The 19,178-nt window shown below is 43.2% G+C and overlaps 1 protein-coding gene across 2 annotated transcripts in view; it reads right to left on the bottom strand.

Annotated features, from left to right (window-relative positions):
* Positions 1 to 389: 389 nt before the first annotated feature.
* The window catches only part of PLEKHS1 (pleckstrin homology domain containing S1), a 33,327-nt gene continuing 14,538 nt past the window's right edge, over positions 390 to 19,178 (bottom strand). Inside the window, exons 9-16 of one of the 2 annotated variants that reach the window (XM_077349807.1) lie at positions 17,716 to 17,805; positions 16,511 to 16,630; positions 14,166 to 14,266; positions 11,857 to 12,051; positions 10,900 to 11,001; positions 4,650 to 4,785; positions 3,466 to 3,549; positions 390 to 2,971 (exon numbers count right to left, since the gene is read on the bottom strand). In XM_077349807.1, the coding sequence (XP_077205922.1) occupies positions 3,499 to 3,549; positions 4,650 to 4,785; positions 10,900 to 11,001; positions 11,857 to 12,051; positions 14,166 to 14,266; positions 16,511 to 16,630; positions 17,716 to 17,805 (795 nt within the window). In that variant the 3' untranslated portion in view covers positions 390 to 2,971; positions 3,466 to 3,498. Of the gene's footprint in view, positions 2,972 to 3,349; positions 3,550 to 4,649; positions 4,786 to 10,899; positions 11,002 to 11,856; positions 12,052 to 14,165; positions 14,267 to 16,510; positions 16,631 to 17,715; positions 17,806 to 19,178 lie in introns of those variants that run through there. The other variant, XM_077349805.1, reaches the window with a different exon arrangement.

Below are 19,178 nucleotides of genomic sequence, written 5' to 3'. Positions count from 1 at the left end.
ATTCCCCGGAGTCCATTTAAATTTGCACCTACTGCTTCAGTGACTCCATCCAGCCACCTCATTCTCTGTCGTCCTAGCCTAGATAGAATATGCATTCTTCCATTCATAACTGCATGCTGTTCTTTTAAATTAAAGGACTTTAATTTCCTAAAATGAAAAGCTCACTTGGATTTTATTCCTCAGGCCCACCTAAAGCCCACCTATTGCTGTGCATAAACAAACTGTATCTGCCACTCCAAGCACCACTTTCGGGCTTCCACAGAGAGAGAACCAGAAAAGAAATAAATGCACATGTGAAGTATAAACACAATTTAATCCCTTTCCCTAACAAACTACCTTATACTAAGGGAGAAAAAGAAAGGAGAGAATCATGTCACATTTCTTTGCCACATGTCACATTTATTTGCAATCCAAAACTAATAGAATACACTAAAAATTACATTTGCAACCAAAGATCAATATCAAGTACAGTAAAAATTACATTAATGCTTAGGTTAAAAAAAAATTAACATTTAAAAGACTTTTTAGAAAACATATAAAACTGTGTCAAATATTTAATAGCTGTTGATTGGTATTTATTACCCTTTGTCATACTCGGTGAGTAAAGGCACATAATTTAGCTACCTGCTTAATTGTTGACTCATTACCCGGCCAGAAAAGGAACTTAATTTTTCTATTTTGGGGGCAGTCATCTATCTTATAGAAAGAGAAGAGGGATAATGCAGCCTCATACAATATACATCTAAATATTACATGCGCTGTTGTCTCCAACTCCCCTAATTTACAAGAGTATGTTCTGTTGGCTTTAGGTATCTCTTATAATGGCCCTCTGTAATAGGTGAGGGTAATGCTGAACCTGTCACCAGCATAAATGCCGTTCTATGGGGTTTTTTTCTTTTCGGGAAGGAGAGTTAATATGCCAGTGCTTGACTTGAATATATCTCCAATTTGAGGGTGATAAATACTTCAAAATCTGTGAGATGTCTTTTTGTCTCTCTGTGACCATTTCTGCACTGGGAACCTCACTGCCCTGGCTCCCACATGGGAGCATAAATGCAGGGTGGACGAGGCACGCCAAGCCAAATGCTCCCTCATGCGGGAGCAGGAAGAGGCAGGGCAACCTGCTCCAGCTCAGACTCCAACCTGCAGCCCAGCAGAAAGCCTCCATTGTGAAAAATTGTCTCTCATAAATTCTTCATTTGATAAGTGATTTAGCTTGCTCTGACTCCATCCATAGTAACTCTAGTGGGGAGAAACCCAGGCTTTTTATTTTCTGTTTCTAGTAGTCTTCTAGTAGTCTTCTGGATTTAAAAATATTGGGAAGGAGAAGTAATCCCTTGGTTGTGGTCCCCAACCTTTTATCACGCTTGACAATTTTACTGAGGCCCACTGCCCTAACGCTCTCTGACTCTGGTCGCTATGGTAATGTTTAAACATCCCTTCAAAATAAGATACAGACACACCACAACAATGAACATAAGGCACATTTAATTTTCATGGAAATTTTAACTCATGACAATGACAAATCAATGGGAACCCTGAGCTTGTTTCTCTGCAACGAGATAGTCCCAAATGCGCCTGCCGGATCGTGGATGAAGTAAAGGGCCGGGGGGTGGGATGGAGGGAGAAAGCATCCTTCGCGGCTCACCTCCAGTTAGTCAACGGACCACTAGTGGTCTGTGGCCCACAGGTTGGGGATCGCTAGTCTAGAGCACCTTAAGCCATAGTTGAATCGAAGCCAGGGCAATTCAGATCTGGGTATGCACATCTCCAGGTGAATCCGTGTACTAGAATAACAATTTGGCACCTGCAATATAGCTCTGTAAAATTTAGACTGCATCCTCTCCAGGGACACAAAACAAGAGACAAAGGAGAACATCAAAGACATACAGGTATGTTTCCTGAAGGCAGCTGGGAAGCTCTGAGGAAGCACAGCAGCAAAGGATGGAAAGTAGAGGAGCCAACAATACACTTTAGGAAACAGGCTGGGATCCAAAAACCTGGTGCAAGTGGGATGGACTGAGGGATAACTTTGTATACATTTTTTTTTGCTAAGATTGCAGAAGGGGAAAAGTGTAAGCATTGGAAAGTGGGAAGGATGAAAAGTCCATCTCTCCAGAGATGTGCTAGTTTGAAAAGTGTTTTTGATGTGCATTGTGGAGGGAAGTTTTTACAGGTATCTAGGAGAACTGTTCATTAAGGAAGACTGAAAGTTTAGAAAGGCAAGTGTATGGCTGAGTATTTTATTCGATAGAATAGGGAGATAAATCTTCCTTTCCAGCACAAGGAGGAAATGGTTGAGGCTGGTCCACTGCTCATTTTCTAGAGTATTTGCTATTAAGGCCAGATCATCAGGCAGGGAAACCCTTAGGTCCTTGTGAGAAAGGCCCTTCAGTTGACTCCCACCAGATTTGGCTTTCACATGATTAATGAAGGAGTTGCTTCACATTCCTTGCATGACCTACTGCCATTTTGATATCCATTTGATTCAGGCTCCATTTTTCATTACTAAGATTTGTGAGTATACAGGGACCCAAGAGGGGAATACCATGGCATCAGTTCAAGAGGCACAAAACTGTGATGCAAGGTCCTTCTGTTGTTCCCCATGAAGCATATCACACTTTTGTGTTGTCTCCATAACTGTACTAGGTGATTTGGGGCTTCCTGGTAATCCTTCTTAGGTTTCTCCATAGTTCCCTTACCAGCAAATAGCCCTTTAGGACCTTTCCCTGCCCCTTCTCTGTCTTTCTTCCTGGTGTCTGCCAGCAAGGCTCTTGCATCCAGCCTCATTGGGGAACTTCGACTCCAAGAATCCAGCCTCCTTCTGGGTTAGTGTTGTTGATGCCACTATGGTCTCTGTCTTCTCCAGTGATCCCAGCCCGTGAGTCCGACTGTGTAGAAATCTGGGGATCAGGCTGCCATCTTGGAGGACTTGCCTTTGGCCTGAACTTCTTATTCCTTGATCCTAGTCCTGCTCAACCCCAGACAAAGCATGAGAACTGTGTAATGTGTAGCTGAATTCTCAGATATAATATATAGTTTTATCCTGGGAAGAATTTGAATTCTGTTACAGTCCTGGTAGTCATCATAAAAGATAAAAGTGCAATAGTTCTAGAAAAAATTGAATCTAGTCCTAGAAGAAGCCAAGATAATAAACCAGTGTAGATGGATTTGGGCCTGTTCATTTCATTGACAAAAAATAAAAATAAAAATCTGTATAGTTTGCCTTAAATTGTTTGTTTGAAATGCATACAAGAGTAGGGATATAAATTAAGTGGGATATAAATACCTGGGACACCATTTTGGTTGCTGACAGATGACTGGATATTAAGACACCAGCCAATAAATATTTGAAGAAAGAGTTATATATATTTGTACCAGTTTCAATGTTGCTTTTTGACTTCCTCATTTCTTGTGAAATTTATGGTGTATTTTTCTACAAGAGTAGGGCAGCTTGGTGTTTACCTTCTCTTGCTCCTTTTCTGTACACCTGCATCCTTAATGTGGAAAACATTTTGAATCTGGGAGCCGACGTACAGTCAGTTTAACCTTTAGAAATGGTGAGAGGAGAAAAAGGAATCATTACAGAATGTTTACATAGCTCAACAGTTTGCATCTTTTCAGTGTTAACAAGAACAGTTTGAATTCTGAGAATCTTGAGTAGAACTTTGCTTGTGGGAGAAATCTCTGGTGAAGCACAGTTTTGTAAGTTTAGATCCCTGGTGTTGCCATTTGTGACAGATAAGATAAAGCATCTTAGTTAGAGGGTGTTGGGAACTAACATTATCTGCTTGAGATCTTGGAGAGTTACTGCCTTTCAGAGTAGAATTAGACTATACTGACCTAGATGGATCAATGATTAAATTATAGGCAACTTCATGCATATATGGTTACTGATACCATTCCTGAGGATTACAAAGGTGGCATGAGGACTGCAGGGGAAATGGCGAATCAGTGAAAATTATTCCTCTCCACATCTTGAGCAACCAAAAATGCCCTTCCATCAGCCTTTGGCAACTTTGTGCAAATAAACTAGGCATCATAGGCTTCAAGTACCAATTGATGCGCAGTAAATTCTGTTGCCAGGCATCTTAAATAGATTCATCTAGATGACATGAGAAACCTGCTGGGGAACTGGAAACCCTGAGATATCATTGGATAGCTGTAAAGCCTGCAGTGGCTTCAAGCTAGTAATGTTTGGCTAAACTGAACTAATTTAATTGCTACTAGTGTAGCTGTTCAGTGACCTTCATACAAAATTGCTAAGAGAGAAAGAAGTCCGGAGTTGATATCAGCAGAAGAAGATATTACCAGTTAGCCTATACATGATGGAAGTTTATCTCATCTATACTCATGTTTACTGTATTTGCTCTTTCTTTAATATTATGTTTTCCCTGATCCAGATCTCAAGCAACTAAATAAATTCCCTAACTTAGGCCAGTGAAGACATGCCAAAATTAAATCTAAAGACTAGGGAAGAAAGACTTGTTATTGCTTTTTACCCCAATTGGGAACTATGGAGGTTTATAGCATAAGTAAACCTCATTTTATGCAATAGACCTTCCTTCCAGGAAAGTGTTCTTAAGACTGCAGCCTAATTCATCACTGGATGTTATGTTCTACTGAGTAATTAAATAGCTTGGTCTTACCTCCTTTCCTGTTGATCGTTTTATGAAGAAAAGAACCTCATCTATATTCGTCACATGTAAGTCATTCACAGCCAATATATGATCCCCATGATGAAATATACAGTTTAAGTGATGTGGAGCTTTCCATTGGGAGACACTGTGGTAAAAAGAAAAACAAAGAACATGATTATTTTCAGAAAATTTATTTGTGATAGCTACTTGTCTAGCAATATATTCAAACATCATATGATAGCTTGGCAATCAAAAATGCCAGATGGCTGGGATGAATGTAAGAGTGGTGACCCTAAGATTTTAATTTGTATATTACTGTTATACTATTTCAAGAACCACAGAGATGGCTTAAAACTACTTTTATATAAAAAGCAAATGAAATATCTTGTTCAGCAGTCTCAAAACTTTGTACTAGAACTAATATTATGTGATCTTAGAGCAAGTCCTCAAACTACCATTGTTAAACATAAAGGAATAGCTGTAAATTACAAATTCTACTACTACAAGTACTACTGAGTTTGACTGTAGAAGATTTACACTGTCATTTTTAGAAAGTACCCTAAGGCAGTGGTCCCCAACCTTTCCGAGGCTGGGGACCGGCAGGGCATCGGGCCGCGCCCGCACGGACGGCCACGCCCGCGGGCCATGCCCGCGCATTGGGCCGCGCCTGCGGGCCGCATCCGTGCATCGGGCCGCACCCACGCATCGGGCCGCACCCACGCATCAGGCCGTGCCCACACGGGCCACGCCCGCACATTGGGCTGCACCCACGGCCGCGCCCACTCATCGGGCCACGCCCACGGGCCGCGCCCGCACGGGCCGCGCATGCGCAATGCGCGGCCCGGCCCTGATTCCCTCTCCTCGCCCTCCCGCAGTAAGAAGCTTCCTGGGCCACAAGCTTGCGGCCTGGTAAGTTTTTTACTGCGGGGGGGGCGGGGAGAGGGAGCCGCGGCCCGGCGCCATGGCCTTCGCAGCCCGGCACCGGGCCACAGCCCGCAGGTTGGGGACCACTGCCCTAAGGTCCCTTTTTTATGCTCGACTAAGGTAATATCTGGTACCTAATCTCTGGCTTCCTCTATATCCTGAAAAGTAGATAGAACAAAATAGTGAGTCTATCAGAAATGAAAATATCAGTGTCTGGTGAGCTTCAACCCTTGGGTCAGGACCCTCAGGTAGGCTGTAGAGCTCCATCTGCTTCTTTCTTTAGAGAAACTGGAGCATATCTAGAGGAGGGCTACAAAGATGGTGAGGGGTTTAGAGACCAAGTCATATGACCAAAAGTTGAGGAATCTTGGTCTGTTAGCCTGGAGAGAAGGTGACTAAGAGGTGATATGATAACCATCTTCAAATACTTGAAGGGCTGTCATATAGAAGATGGAGCAGAGTTGGTTTCTGTTGTCACAGAGGGTCAGACCAGAACCAATGGGTTAAAATTAATTCAAAAGAATTTTTGGCTAAACATCCAGAATAAGTTCCTGACAGTTAGGGCAGGTCCTCAGAGGAACAGGCTTCCTCAGGAGGTGGTGAGTTCTCCTTCTTTGGAAGTTTTTAAGCAGAGGCTTGATAGTCATCTGACAGAATCACTGATTTTGTAAACTTAGGCAGATTGTGAGTGGGTGGGCAGGTAGTTGTGAGTTCCTGAATTGTGCAGGGGGTTGGACTAGATGACCATGGAGCTCCCTTTCAACTCTATGATTCTATTATATCAAGGACTTTTACCTCAGTGAGTCTCATGCTGCAGCTTGGAGACTAAAAGTGGGGTCACAGCAGTGGACAAATTGAAGACGTCTGGGATAGTCCAATTGTGCAACCAGAGGCAGAATGCTATCTACCTAAACAGCCTCTTGTTAAACAAATGTCAGAAAACGGTGATCCTATAAATGTCAGAAGACGGTAACCCTTCTTAAGATTTTCTCCATTGCTAGACTGGTCTAGTAAGGAATTGGATGCTGAATCTTCTTTCTATTAAGGTAAATCCATTGTTTTTTGTCCTATGTAGGCAACAATTGCTCTCCTTTTACTTTCCCATAGTTTAAAAAAATGTATAACATGGTTCATTCTGTGACGGGGACCTCATGCCTTCAACTTGTCAAGAATAAATTCCTCCTGTCACTGACAGGGCCTGAGAAAGCTACTTCATGCACACAGTGTAAAGAAGACAAGTGAAGTACATCAAAAGAGCCTTGCAACTGAGGAGTAGAGTGCGCACAAGGGAAAGCACAGCAGGAGATACGTTTTAAACATAGCTTCTCTCTATGCAGCATGTCCTTTTGACCCTCCCCTACTTTCCTCAGTCATTGATACTCATATTCTAGGGTGAACACCAACTTCCACACTGTCTGTCAACTCTGCAAAACATATGAAGAAAATGGATATCCTCTGGTCTCTAAGGCTTAATAATGATGTTTCCCCTTGTGGAACTGACAAGCTGTATGGAAGTCAGTGGACCTTGATCAAGGTATGTTATAATCCGGTTGTTATGAAGAAAGCCTGTTAGAATAGCATTATTTTTCCAGTCTCTAAGTTACTAAATCCCAGGCTGGCAAATCTCCATGCTTATGACCACTTGGACCCTAATCCTGACCTCTAATGTGCTGGCATGCACATACAGACGCACACAGTATAAAATAGACAACAGTGTGAAAGGAACACTGCAGTGCCTGTGATCTATAGGAGATGATGGGAAAGGTAGGTCCAGGCAGTTGTGGAGGCAGGGGAACCAACAGAGACTTGGTGGGCATGTCATGATCTGAAGAAAACTTCTGGAGGAACAGGATGTCATGTGATAGTGTTTACTGCACACAATTTTTTTCAAGATGACATTCATACCTGTAAAGCTCTATAATTAGATTTAGGCAGACTAAAAATCAAAATTAACACATCTGTATGCTGTTTAGAATTTGGTTGTTGTGTGACCATAGGAAGTAAACAATGGAATAGATAGCTAGATGGTAATCCCTTTTGTATCCTCAACTGCTTGGGTTGTTCTTTGAATCCTACTGAACAAACTGAGAAAGAGAAAGTGTGACATCTTGTGGTCTACAAAGACTCTTCCTTGTATTTCAACTCAGCTATTACAAGCCTGAGAATAATGTACTTTGGAAGAATATGTGTACACTGTGGGATCAAAACCCACCCCATTCTTTGCTATTCTAATATTGAAATGATTTCAGGATCTAAAGCTGAAAATGTAGCCTCAGCTGCCAACCACTGGTTTTAGTACAATTAAATGCACAACTCCTTTTGTGGTTCTCTGTTAGAATCCCTTCATAGCCTGCTCTCCTAGGTGTAAACTGCACGGAGCTTTTATTCCAACCCCAGATCGATTCAGTCCCTGCCCTCTACACAGAATGCGATTTCCGTTTGGATTTGAGGAGATTTAAAATTTCCTTCTGCAGCAAGAAGGATTGATCTGGTGTGACCCTACCTTTATTGTGTGATATCTCAGACTGCTTTTAATCCTGAATATCCATTTGGGAAAGAAAGCTCTGTGGTAGAGAACCTCTGATAGGTTACACTTGGTCACGTGACACGCTTGTCTTAAAGGAGAAGCCCCTAATTTCTCTCAACTTCTGTCAGTCCTGGATTTTTCCTCCCTCCTCTGCCTTTTTTGATCCTCTCCCCCCCCTCCAAGAAAAGAAAGAAAGAAGCTTGGCTCCCCCCCTCCTTCTGAGCCTCCCTAACTACATGCAGAAGACTTTCCTCTTTCAATGGGGAGGGGGAGAGAGAGGAAGATCTGAGTTCAAAGCGATCTGAATTCAACAGGATTGACAATGGAATAAACAAAGTAAGTGCAGACTCTGCCCTAGTCTCTATATCCTAAAAAGCCACCACATGACAATACAAAAGCAAGAGAACCATATATGATGTTTTACACCAGATTATCATTCAAGTTGTAGGGAGGATTTCACAGCATTTCCTAGTAGTCAATGGGAAAAGCGTTTGATCGGTTTATTAATTTAACTAGGGGCAAAGCCCATTGTATCCAAGAATACAACGGATGCTAGAGCTTGGCAGTGGGAAGAGGAAGGGGAGGAGTTGTCCAGTCTGTAAGGGCATGGGGTTGAATGTGTGTGTGGGGGGAGGTTGTGGTGGCGTGGTGGCAAATGAGGGCATGGGTGTGGAGATGTGTGTGTCAAGAACTTGTGGTTTGGAATGTTCGTTGAGTGTGGAAGAGGACTGACCTTTGGGAATTGTGGCATAGTGGTTACAGATGAGCTTTCCAGAGCCATGTCTTCAGATACGTGAAGGGAAAATCAGGCTGGAGACTCTTCTTAGGGGAAGATTACATGGCAACCAATTCCTCCCAGTTCTGCATCAGTTCCCTTCTTGTGTGAATTAGGCCACAGACACCGAAATGTCCCCCTGCCCTAATCCACATGGGGTAGTCACAGTATACAGGTGTCTACCCTGTTACTTCTGTCTCCATTTTTTCACTGTTGATAAAATGTTATGTGCCCACATGCTTCTTTCATGGTTGCTCCTTAGAAGAACTGGATTTTTGTACCCTGTTGTTTACTACCCAAAGATGTCTCAAAGCCGTTTACAAACACCTTTTACCTTTGTCTCCCCACAATAGGCAACCTGTGAGGGCTGTGGGGCTGTGAGAGGTCTGAGAGAACTGGGAATGGGCCACAGTGACCCAGCAGGCCTCAGTTGTCTCAAAGCAGTTTCCAATCATCTTCCCTTCCTCTCTCCATAACACACTCCCCATGAGGGAGGTGGGGTAGAGAGCCTCACATGAAAGCTGGCAACCCTAAGAGGAAGTCTCTCTGTGCACAGCAGTCTTGACCTTAGTAACGTTTTTTATACTGTTTTTTTATTTGCCAGACCAAAGTTGAAAAAGTCACTTAAGTTCCCATGTCTCTCCAGCCATTTACTTGTTCACTATTTAAAGTTTCAGGCTGTAAATATTTATTTAGATCTTCTTGCACTTTCCAGAATCAGGACTGATGCTGGTCTGTCTGTCTGCAGGCGGGGGACAGGCGGACAGGCGGAATGGCGGCGGCAACCAGGGCCCCCCCACCTTCCTTAGTGGAGTTCCGGCTGGTGAGGGCAAGGAGGCATGTGCGGTATTCCGCCCATACGTGGTCCAGCGCAGCGCAATGTCAGCTGCCGCGCGGGTCACAGGGCCTAGCCGCGGCGCCACGGGAACGCTGGAAAAGGGACAGGAAATCAGAGGACAGCCTTAGGGTAAGGAGGGCATTGGCGAGGGGCCAGGGGAAGGAACAATTGGGGTGGGGGTGGGAAGGGGCCGTAGGGCAGCGGGGCGATGGGCGGTGGGCGTCAGGTCATGGAGCCGGGGTTGCAGCACAGGATTCGGGGGGATTCAGGGGGGGTCACGATCGGAGGGTGGGTGCGTGCCTGTGTGTGTCTGTGTTTGTGTGTGTGTGGGGGGGTTGTGTAAATTGGCAGCAGGGCAGGAAGGGGGATGGGGGGTGAGGGGGGTTAGTTCTGGGTGGGTGGTGGGTTGGTGTACATGCATGTTGGAAGTGTAGCAATGAGCAGGGGCACAGGAAGTGGTCTGGGGGGCGAGGGGGAGTAGGCATAGGGTGGGAGCATGTGTGTGTGTGTGTGTTCGGTGGTGGAGAAGCGGCGGCAAGACAGAAGGATGGAGGGGCAGTTTGTGTGAGCGTAGTTCAGGGGGAAAGGAACAGGGACGCCACGCCTACAACTGCTCCTTTCCCAACGGGAAGGATAGGTCGCTGACAGGACTCACCGGCTCAGAGGTCTTCTTTGTCTGAGCGGTGAGTCCCCTGGCGGCCGAGGCGAGGCCGGGCAAAGCAGCCAATGGGGAGCCGCGCGAATTGGCCGCTTGGCCCCTGAGTGGCACTCGGAGGGGCAAATCAGGTGCCACTTTGCGGCTCCTGATTTGCCCTTCCGACTTTTTAACCCAGACAGGGCCCACCCTAACTCCTCCCCAGGAGGCCTTAGTGCTTTATTTCATCTGCTCTGCAGGAGCAGTTAAAGATGGGGTATTTATGGGATTTTATGTGATTTTACTTTGATTTTATATTTTATTGTGAATCGCTGTGAGACCTTTTGCCGAACGGCGGTATATAAATCCAACTATAAATCAATCAATCAATCAATCAATCAATTAATAAGGTGACTGTTGTGGGAAGAGGAAGGGAAGTCAATTGTGAGCCACCTTGAGATTCTTTAGGGTAGAGAAGAACAGGGTATAAAAACCAATTCTTCAGCTGACTGTTTTTTCAAACTGAAGGCACACAAATCAATGTAAAAATAAAGGCCTTACCATACACGTCCAATTGCCTCTGTAAATGTCAAGCAATCGATGGCATCATTCTGAGGAAGAAGAATATTCACCTCTTCCAACTGGCTGTCATCTGTGATCTTACTGCAAAAGACAAGCATAGAGTTGCCAGCTCTGAGTTGGGAAATACCTAGATATTTTTGGGGTAGAGACTTGGTAGTGAGAGTTTTGGCCTCGGGAGGGGACCTTGGCAGATTAAACTACCATACTGACCACCCACCAAAGCAACCAAAAAGGTCATCTGAAGATCAATTGCAATAACAGGAGTTCTCCAGGTGCCGCCTGGAGCTTGGCAACCCTGGATAAGCATGCTACAAGAAACCCCCAGATGCCAGGCTAATAAAACACTGGTTGCCACTAGCAACACTGGATTTTATTCTTATTTTTTAAAGGCAAAACAGAAGAGAGGAGACCAGTATATGCTGCGCTGAGTGCCAAGAAGCAAGGTTGGGTCAAAATATACAAAATAATATAAGCAAAATCTTGAAGTTGCTCACTTTTCCTGCTATAGGATTAAGAGAATTCTGAGGGGGAAAACCTATTTAATTGAAAAGAAATCTTTTTAACTGATGTGGGTCAGAAGAATTCCACCTGGTCGGGCACCTGGGTTGATTCTGCACATGTAGGATAATGCACTTTCAATGTGCTTCTAAAGTGCGTTGAAAGTACATCAAACATTCTGCAGAATGGACCCTGAAGAAGGCATATGGCTCGCTCCATATTTAAAAATGCATTTAAAATTTTGCTTTTAAAAATGCAAATCTGAACAATATCCCTAGTGAGGAAAGTCTTATGTTCTTCCTCATAGGGAAGTTTGTAGCTTTTTTCTACTTACATTATTCTTCACGACTGTGGCCTAAATTCTTTTTTGGGTTAGGGTGTCAGGGAGGCATTATGGCTTGGAAACAATGACAGCTATTCACAGCCAAAAATCCTTACTTGAGAAGTCTTGACAACTGAACCACAGTTAAGTGTTTTGTTCTATTTTCTGGTGAAGGCTCATTGTTTCTAGCGTTGCTTTTCGCACGTTGACTGCCCAGGTCTCCTTTTAGTTCTGTGTTGTTTTTCTGACTTCTGGGACTGGTTACCAATTCTGCACTTGTATGCACAGGCTGGATTTTCTCTTTAATCATCCTAATGTATAATTACATAAAAATTAAAATAAGTGCAGCATTTCATTTAAACATTAATCCTGAGCAAATGACAAAATCTGTGTATAACCAACATATGGAAGGTGAGAGAAAATTTGCCGGAGAAAGCCATCCCAACTTCCATGTATCTATTGTAATTTATGCACTGCGTATGTATGTTAGCATACCCTTTACATTGCAAAAGGACATATATTATGCAGAGAAAACGTATGTGGTGCTTATAGATATAAAGCATTAATAGAAGAAGAAGAAGAAGAAGAAGAAGAAGAAGAAGAAGAAGAAGAAGAAGAAGAAGAAGAAGAAGAAGAAGAAGAAGAAGAAGAAGAAGAAGAGTTGGTTCTTATATGCCGCTTTTCCCTACCCGAAGGGGGCTCAAAGCGGCTTACAGTCGCCTTCCCATTCCTCTCCCCACAACAGACACCCTGTGGGATGGGTGAGGCTGAGAGAGCGCTGATATCACTGCCCGGTCAGAACAGTTTTATCAGTGCCATGGCGAGCCCAAGGTCACCCAGCTGGTTGCATGTGGGGGAGTGCAGAATCGAACCCAGCATGCCAGATTAGAAGTCTGCACTCCTAACCACTACACCAAACTGGCTAATAATTCAATTTGCATTAGATAATCTTCATTGTGCTTTTCCAAAGAAATTTTAATCACAGAAATGGGGACCCAGGGACCTCAGGGAATGTTTATTCTTGGTGTGCACACTTGGTAGATAGATACAAACATACACAAAGTTCCCTTAAGAATGCCTTGGGAGTGACTGTCCCACAATTTTTCGAATGTAGAATTAAAGAAGGTGACACATGGTTTTTAATATTTTCTACTTTCTGTGGAAAGATCTGTGGTCTCCACAGATATAGGAGAAAAATTGTACTTTTAAAAAAGTGTGACACCCCTCCCCCCCCATTTTCTCATCAGAAGTTGTGTAATGAGCAGTCTAAGGTGAAGTAGGTCTCTGCCTTGATTTCAAAGTTCAATCCAATAAGTTTTTATGATCATTCTTACATGTGGCTCATACCTTTATGATATGACACAATTCCCATGTCAGAGTGTTAAACTGGACAAGAACAGAAACAAACCCATCCCCATTTCCTCAAATATAAATAAACCCCTAACCGAAACAGAATCCACTGCTAAAATTTAAACTCAACTTTAGAATATGCATTCAGCTGGAAAAGTGATGCCATGTTATACCCACTGGCATTATCAGAATGAGTAACAGATACTTAATACAAATGTAACACATAATGCAAATGTAACACATAACGATGAACTTTCCTTTGTATAAAGGGAAACCAGCCTCAATCTTAACTGATTCCAAATTCAACAGAGCTGAATTTGCTATTACATTTTAATCCAGTATTTTTGAGGTGTGCTATTTATGTATGGTGACTATGCTGGGACAATTAAGTGTCTACCCACTTATATGACAATGGTCATCCTGTGGTCATCTCCAGAAAGACTTTAGAGAACAAAAGAGGGGTGTACATTTTCATCTACTTGAGATGAACTTGAAAATAGCTGTTCTGGGTAAAGTCAAGGATGATCCAAATAGTCCTGACATTCCAGATGTAACAAAAATTTGTCTTCTGGCATTTTGGAAGTGTTTTGGATTTCAAGGAGGTGCAGGAACAAGGAGGAAGTGAGAAGAAGTTGGCCCCAGCAAGCGGTATCATGCCATCTCTTTTCCCTTTAAAATTTTAAAGTTCCAGTATTTTCTATTGGAAGGCCTGACATCTGAATTCCAGAGGCCAGGTTCACCCCCATGGAACATTAATGACCCTTTAAAATTTGAAAGGAAGAAAGACATCAACTCTAATAGCTGTTTGTAAAAGTCAGCTTCCTCCATTCCCTTTCCTGCTTGGGGCAGGGGATGATTTTTTTTTAAGTCCCCCATTTCAGAATCCAAATCAAACCAATCAGAACTCCAAACTGGTATGGACACTACTGAAAATTTGGGATAATGGAACGAGTGTCATCCCTGAAATCAGGATCTGACATCAGTGAGCTTTTTAGAGTGCCTTCCCTAGAACTAATCCATAAGGAATGGCTCTAGGATAACATAGAAGCAAAATACACCTTGCTGTGATACTTACAAGTTCTTCATGGGCATATAAACTCCAGCTTGGTCACCATTACTGTCATTTGGACTCGGGTTCTCTACCGGATTGTTGCATTCCGCAATGACATGATCCAGCTGTGAAAGCATAACCATATATAATGTATATAGTGATGTATACAAAAGACTCAAAGACATTTATATGCAGTAGTATAACCATTGGCACCACAGTTAAAAAAATGTAAGACATTTCAGTTCAATTATGAAAAATATATAGCATAGCTATATATTATCTAAAAAGCTTGCCAGTAAAAAAAATTAAGACATTTAATTCTTAAACAACTTTTTAGAAGCTTTCATACAACCGTTAAACCGGTTGTCTCAGGAAAATAATGTTCCTGAACCCATTTTTACACATTAAGACAACTGGCCATGAATGAAAAGCATTCCGGCAAGGCAAATATTCTATAAATCAAATGTCCATATTTCATAATTATTGAGTGAAAGAAGAGAGCTGTTTTTCTGTACCTTGATTTTTACTACCTGAAGGAGTCTCATAGCAACTTATAATTGCCTACCCTTGCTCTCCTGAGAGGTGGATGAAGCTGAGAGAGCTCTGAAAGAAATGTGAATGGCCCAAGATCACCAGCTGGCTGCATGTGGAGGAGCAAGGAATCAAACCTAGTTCTCCAGATTAAAGGCTGCTTCTCTTAAGCACTACACCAAGCTGGCTAGGCTATACATAAATGCTCCTTACTTCATGTACACGTTCTGGTAAAAGTGTAACTGGATGAATAGAGTGTTGGATTTGGATATAAAGGAGCTAACCAGTCATCGAGGACTTGAAGTTTTGTACAAGTCCTTGTCCTTCATCTCAATTACTGCAAAGGACTGTTGTGATACAAAATCAAGTAATTCTTGAGCTAAGAGACTGTAAAAGTGCTGTATTGCTGGCATATGGATCATTGTTTTCATTCGTACTGTTTGATTACTGGGTCTGGGGAAGCATGAAATAATTTTAGGGAGAACTTGTTCTGTTTCAGTCTGTAAAATAAAAACCTACACCTCTAAGTGTGAGAAGCGATGGAAGAGAAATAGTTCCTCCATACTGGGTCCTTCTGAGCAGTTTGTGAATATGGGCTTCATGCAATGAATTGAAATACATTTACAAGGGCACCTTTATACAAGAGTACCTTTACGTCTCACCATATTCAGTATTAATGTTTTGTTTTAGATGGCTGTTCCAGTATGATTGGTGTTTAATTTTAGAACCATTTCCACATGAGGGATCTGCCCCTAGACAGCCTTCGAATGTTGGTGGCTTTTAGAGCCCCCTCCACATGATGTCACCTGCATCCCGAAGCTGTCAAGGAGCTGGGTTGAGTTTTAGCCATTTTTAACTTGTGATGAGGAAATTGCCAAAATTGGAGTTGCCACCCTCAATTACACATCCCATTGGTGAGCAACCAGGGGCAAGCCTGTATGGAGGGGGAAAGGCACAATAGTCTCTGCAGTGTTGTCCCACCCTTGCACCTGTCCTTCCCTCTTCATTTCCTGCTCCAAGTAATTATTTTTTAATTGCACGGTCCATGTTGCAGCATGACTGCAAAGCTACATTGTGAAATAAATCTTCTGCAAAGTGTCCACAGTCTTTTTGAGATCAGGCAGGCAAAACATAGCACCGTTTCTGTTTTCTGGAGGTGGGAAATGAGCTGGGAAGGAGAGGGTGGCAGGTGATCAAGCATCATTCTCCTGATCATATAGGGGACTTTGTTTCTAAGCCAGCTGTCTGCACAAAATGACTTTTTGGGGATTCAGGGACCATGTTCAGTGTCTCAGAAATCTATCCAGACAGAAATAGGACACGGATTCCCCAAAAAGGAGAGAATGCTGTAATATTCTGGCGTTTCTGTCAATGCAGAAGTGTTGATTTTTATTAAAACTGCATATTTGTTGTGGCATTATTACATAGCAATGCAGAAGTGCCTTTAAAATAATAATGTTGTGGCTCAGGGCAGGGGAAAGAAAGTTTCAGTGCTGTGCTGTGATTGATGGCTTGCTGTGATTGACAAGCCAAGGAGCGGAGTGAGAAGTTTGTTTTACTTTCCCTTGCAGCCTCATCAGGAGGCAAAAAGCTGCAACAGGGCAGAGAGAAAACGTGGGAGGAATCTCCACATGAGGGGGGCTGCAAACATGAGGTTTACCATCCTGTGTTTGCAAGCAGGCCACTTGCATTTTTGCCCTCTGTGTGGAAATGGTCTAGGTTTTCAAGTATTTAAAAAAAATTCTTGCTAGCTAGCCCAAGGATTCCAAGTGAATATGGAAAAGTTCAACTGCATCAATAATCAGACAAGAACGGGGAAGCTGAGGCATATAGCTTACCTCAGCCAGAACACTTCTTGGAGTAGCATAATATGGCTGCTCACTCTTCTCTTCTTCCTCCTTTTCAGACTTTCCTTTTTTCTGTTCTTCACCTACACCATGATTACTTGGTAGCTGTCTCTAAAATAAATTGTTCATAATATACTTATAGAGACATGTCAGAGGTTTTTATGATCACATAAAAGATCAGCTTACATCATAATACAAACTGACAAAGTAAAATCAAATGTAAAATCAAATGTTGTCTAAAACTAAAATGTTGTCGATATAACAATATATAACTTTTTAAAAATCATGTATAGACTTTGAGAAGGTTCCTGTTTTGTATTGTCCAAGACTGATCTTTTTGTTACAAATTAAACCAGTAGTTCCTTCACAAGTCAGCCAGTTGATTGCAGCCAGTTGATCCTGGCCATGACCTGGTGGAATGAGCTCCTGAATAGGGTTGTGCGATTCGGCCGCCGAAGCAGCCGTTCCGTCCGGGCGCAGCCAGCACCGCGCCGCGCCGCGGGGGGGGGAGGGCGGTGCCGGCATCGGTGTGACAGCGGGCGCAACCACGCAGGCGCGGAACTCCGTGCCTGCGTGGTGGCGCCCGCTGTCACGCCGCTGCCGGCACCGCCCTCCCCCCCCACGGCGTGGCGCTGGCTGCGGCAGCCGAATCGCACAACCCTACTCCTGAATGAGCTAAGGGCCTGCAGGAACTTTCTCAGTTCAACATGGGGTGCAAGACGGAGCTCTTCTGACATATTTTTTGTTGAGGCCCGAGCAATGAAAAACAAGGGCTTGTCTCCATTTTAAAATTTATTTATTTATTTATTTATTTATTTATTATATTTATATACTGCCCTCCCCGAAGGCTCAGGGTGGTTCACATAAAACAAAACAGAAACCACACAGATAACTTAGATTAACAATAATGAATGAAGTGAAACAACAAGCAACATGGAACAGTAGAAAAAATGTGGGAAATATTAAATTAAGTCATACCGATAGCCCAGTGGATTGGGCGGAGTTATGGTGGGTGCCATAGGAGGGGGCTCAGGAGGAGGGAAATGATGGCACAGCAGGTTTTACCACACTGCCGAGGCACTGGGTGACTGGTCATTGAGTGGATGGGGGGTGAGGTTTAGATGAGATGTGAGAAGTGAGGCAGTGAAAGTTGCTAAAAATCCAACAATTTATCCATCCCTAATTTCTATACCCACCTGACGTGCTATACATTTTCTTGGTGATTCGTAAGGGTGTTCTTCAGATATAGGATATGAAATTGGCCTTTTTTTGTCTGGAAAAAGTTCCTAAATCCCAAGAAAAAAAATAGTCACCCTATGGCTTATCATTACAATTTATGACTGGTCATTTTCTGTCTGATTAAGGTGTATACAACTAGAAAATCTGTTTCTTGATTTGCAGTTTCTCTGACCGTTTCTGCACAGAGGAGTAAAACGCGCATGCTCCCCTGCTTGCAAACACAGATTGGTAATCCTTGTGTTTGCAGCCCTCCTCATGGGACACCACTCCCGCCTTTTCCCTCTGCCCCATCTCATCTTTTTTGCCTCCCAAGGAGGCTGCAAGGGAAAATAAGCCAAACTTTCCCCCTTCTCCTTGGCTTGTCAATCACAGCAAGCCACCAATCACAGCACAGCAGTTCTCCCATGGACTGAACATTTCTCCCTCCCCTAGTCTCAATGTTAATTTTTTAAAGAAAGGCCCTTCTATGTTACTATGCAGCTATGTTACAACATAGATGCATTTTAAATAAAAATCAATATTTCCATGTTGCTATGGAGAAATACCAGAATGATACAGCATTCTCTCTCTTTTGGGGATTCATGGTCTTTTGGACTTTTTAAAATGTCTGGGTAGATTTCTGAGATGCTGAACATGGATCTCAAAAGTCATTCTGTGTAAAGGGTTGGCTTAAAAACAAAGTGCTCAGACCCCTGTATGACTGGGAGAAGGCTGATCGACCCCCCGCCTCTCTTTCCCAGCTTATTTTCCACCTCCAGAAAACACAAATGGGACTGTTTTTGCCTGGCTGAATTGTGAGAAGGCTGGACATAGTAACTGAAGCCCCAAAAGACATTTTGTGTAAATGGCTGGCTTAAAAACAAAGTGCTCAGACTCTGATCAGGAGAAGGCTGCTTGATCACCTGCCCCCACCCTTAACCATCTTATTCCCTACCTCCAGAAAACAGAAATGGTGCCTGATCCCAAAAAGCTTTGACTGCCTTATCACAAAAAGACTGTGAATACTTTGCAGAAGATTTTACTTTAGCTTTGACAATGTAGCTTTGTGGTCATGCTGCAACACGTACCACACCATTAAAAAAAATTACTTGGAGCAGGAAATGCATAGGTAAGGGCAGGTGAGAGGGCAGGAGAACACTGCAGAGACTATTGTACCTCCCCCCCCTCCATAGGAGCTTTCCCCTGGTTGCTCACTGGTTGCTTACTGATGGGAAGCTAGATAAAAGGTGGCAAATCCACTTTTTGTGATTTTCCTTATCCTGAGGCAAATCTGGGCAAAATGTAAGCTAGTCCCTGGACAGCCTCAGGATGCAGGAGGGGATTCTAAAACCCTCTAAGACCTCATGAGTAGGGGGCTCTAAAACCCACCAGGAAGCAGAGGCTGTCCAGGGGCAGATTCCTCATGCAGAAATGATCTTTT

The sequence above is a fragment of the Paroedura picta genome, chromosome 8, assembly GCF_049243985.1.
Source record: "Paroedura picta isolate Pp20150507F chromosome 8, Ppicta_v3.0, whole genome shotgun sequence".
In the NCBI taxonomy this organism is placed as follows: Eukaryota; Metazoa; Chordata; class Lepidosauria; order Squamata; family Gekkonidae; genus Paroedura; species Paroedura picta.
This window is presented reverse-complemented; position numbering and strand designations above follow the sequence as displayed.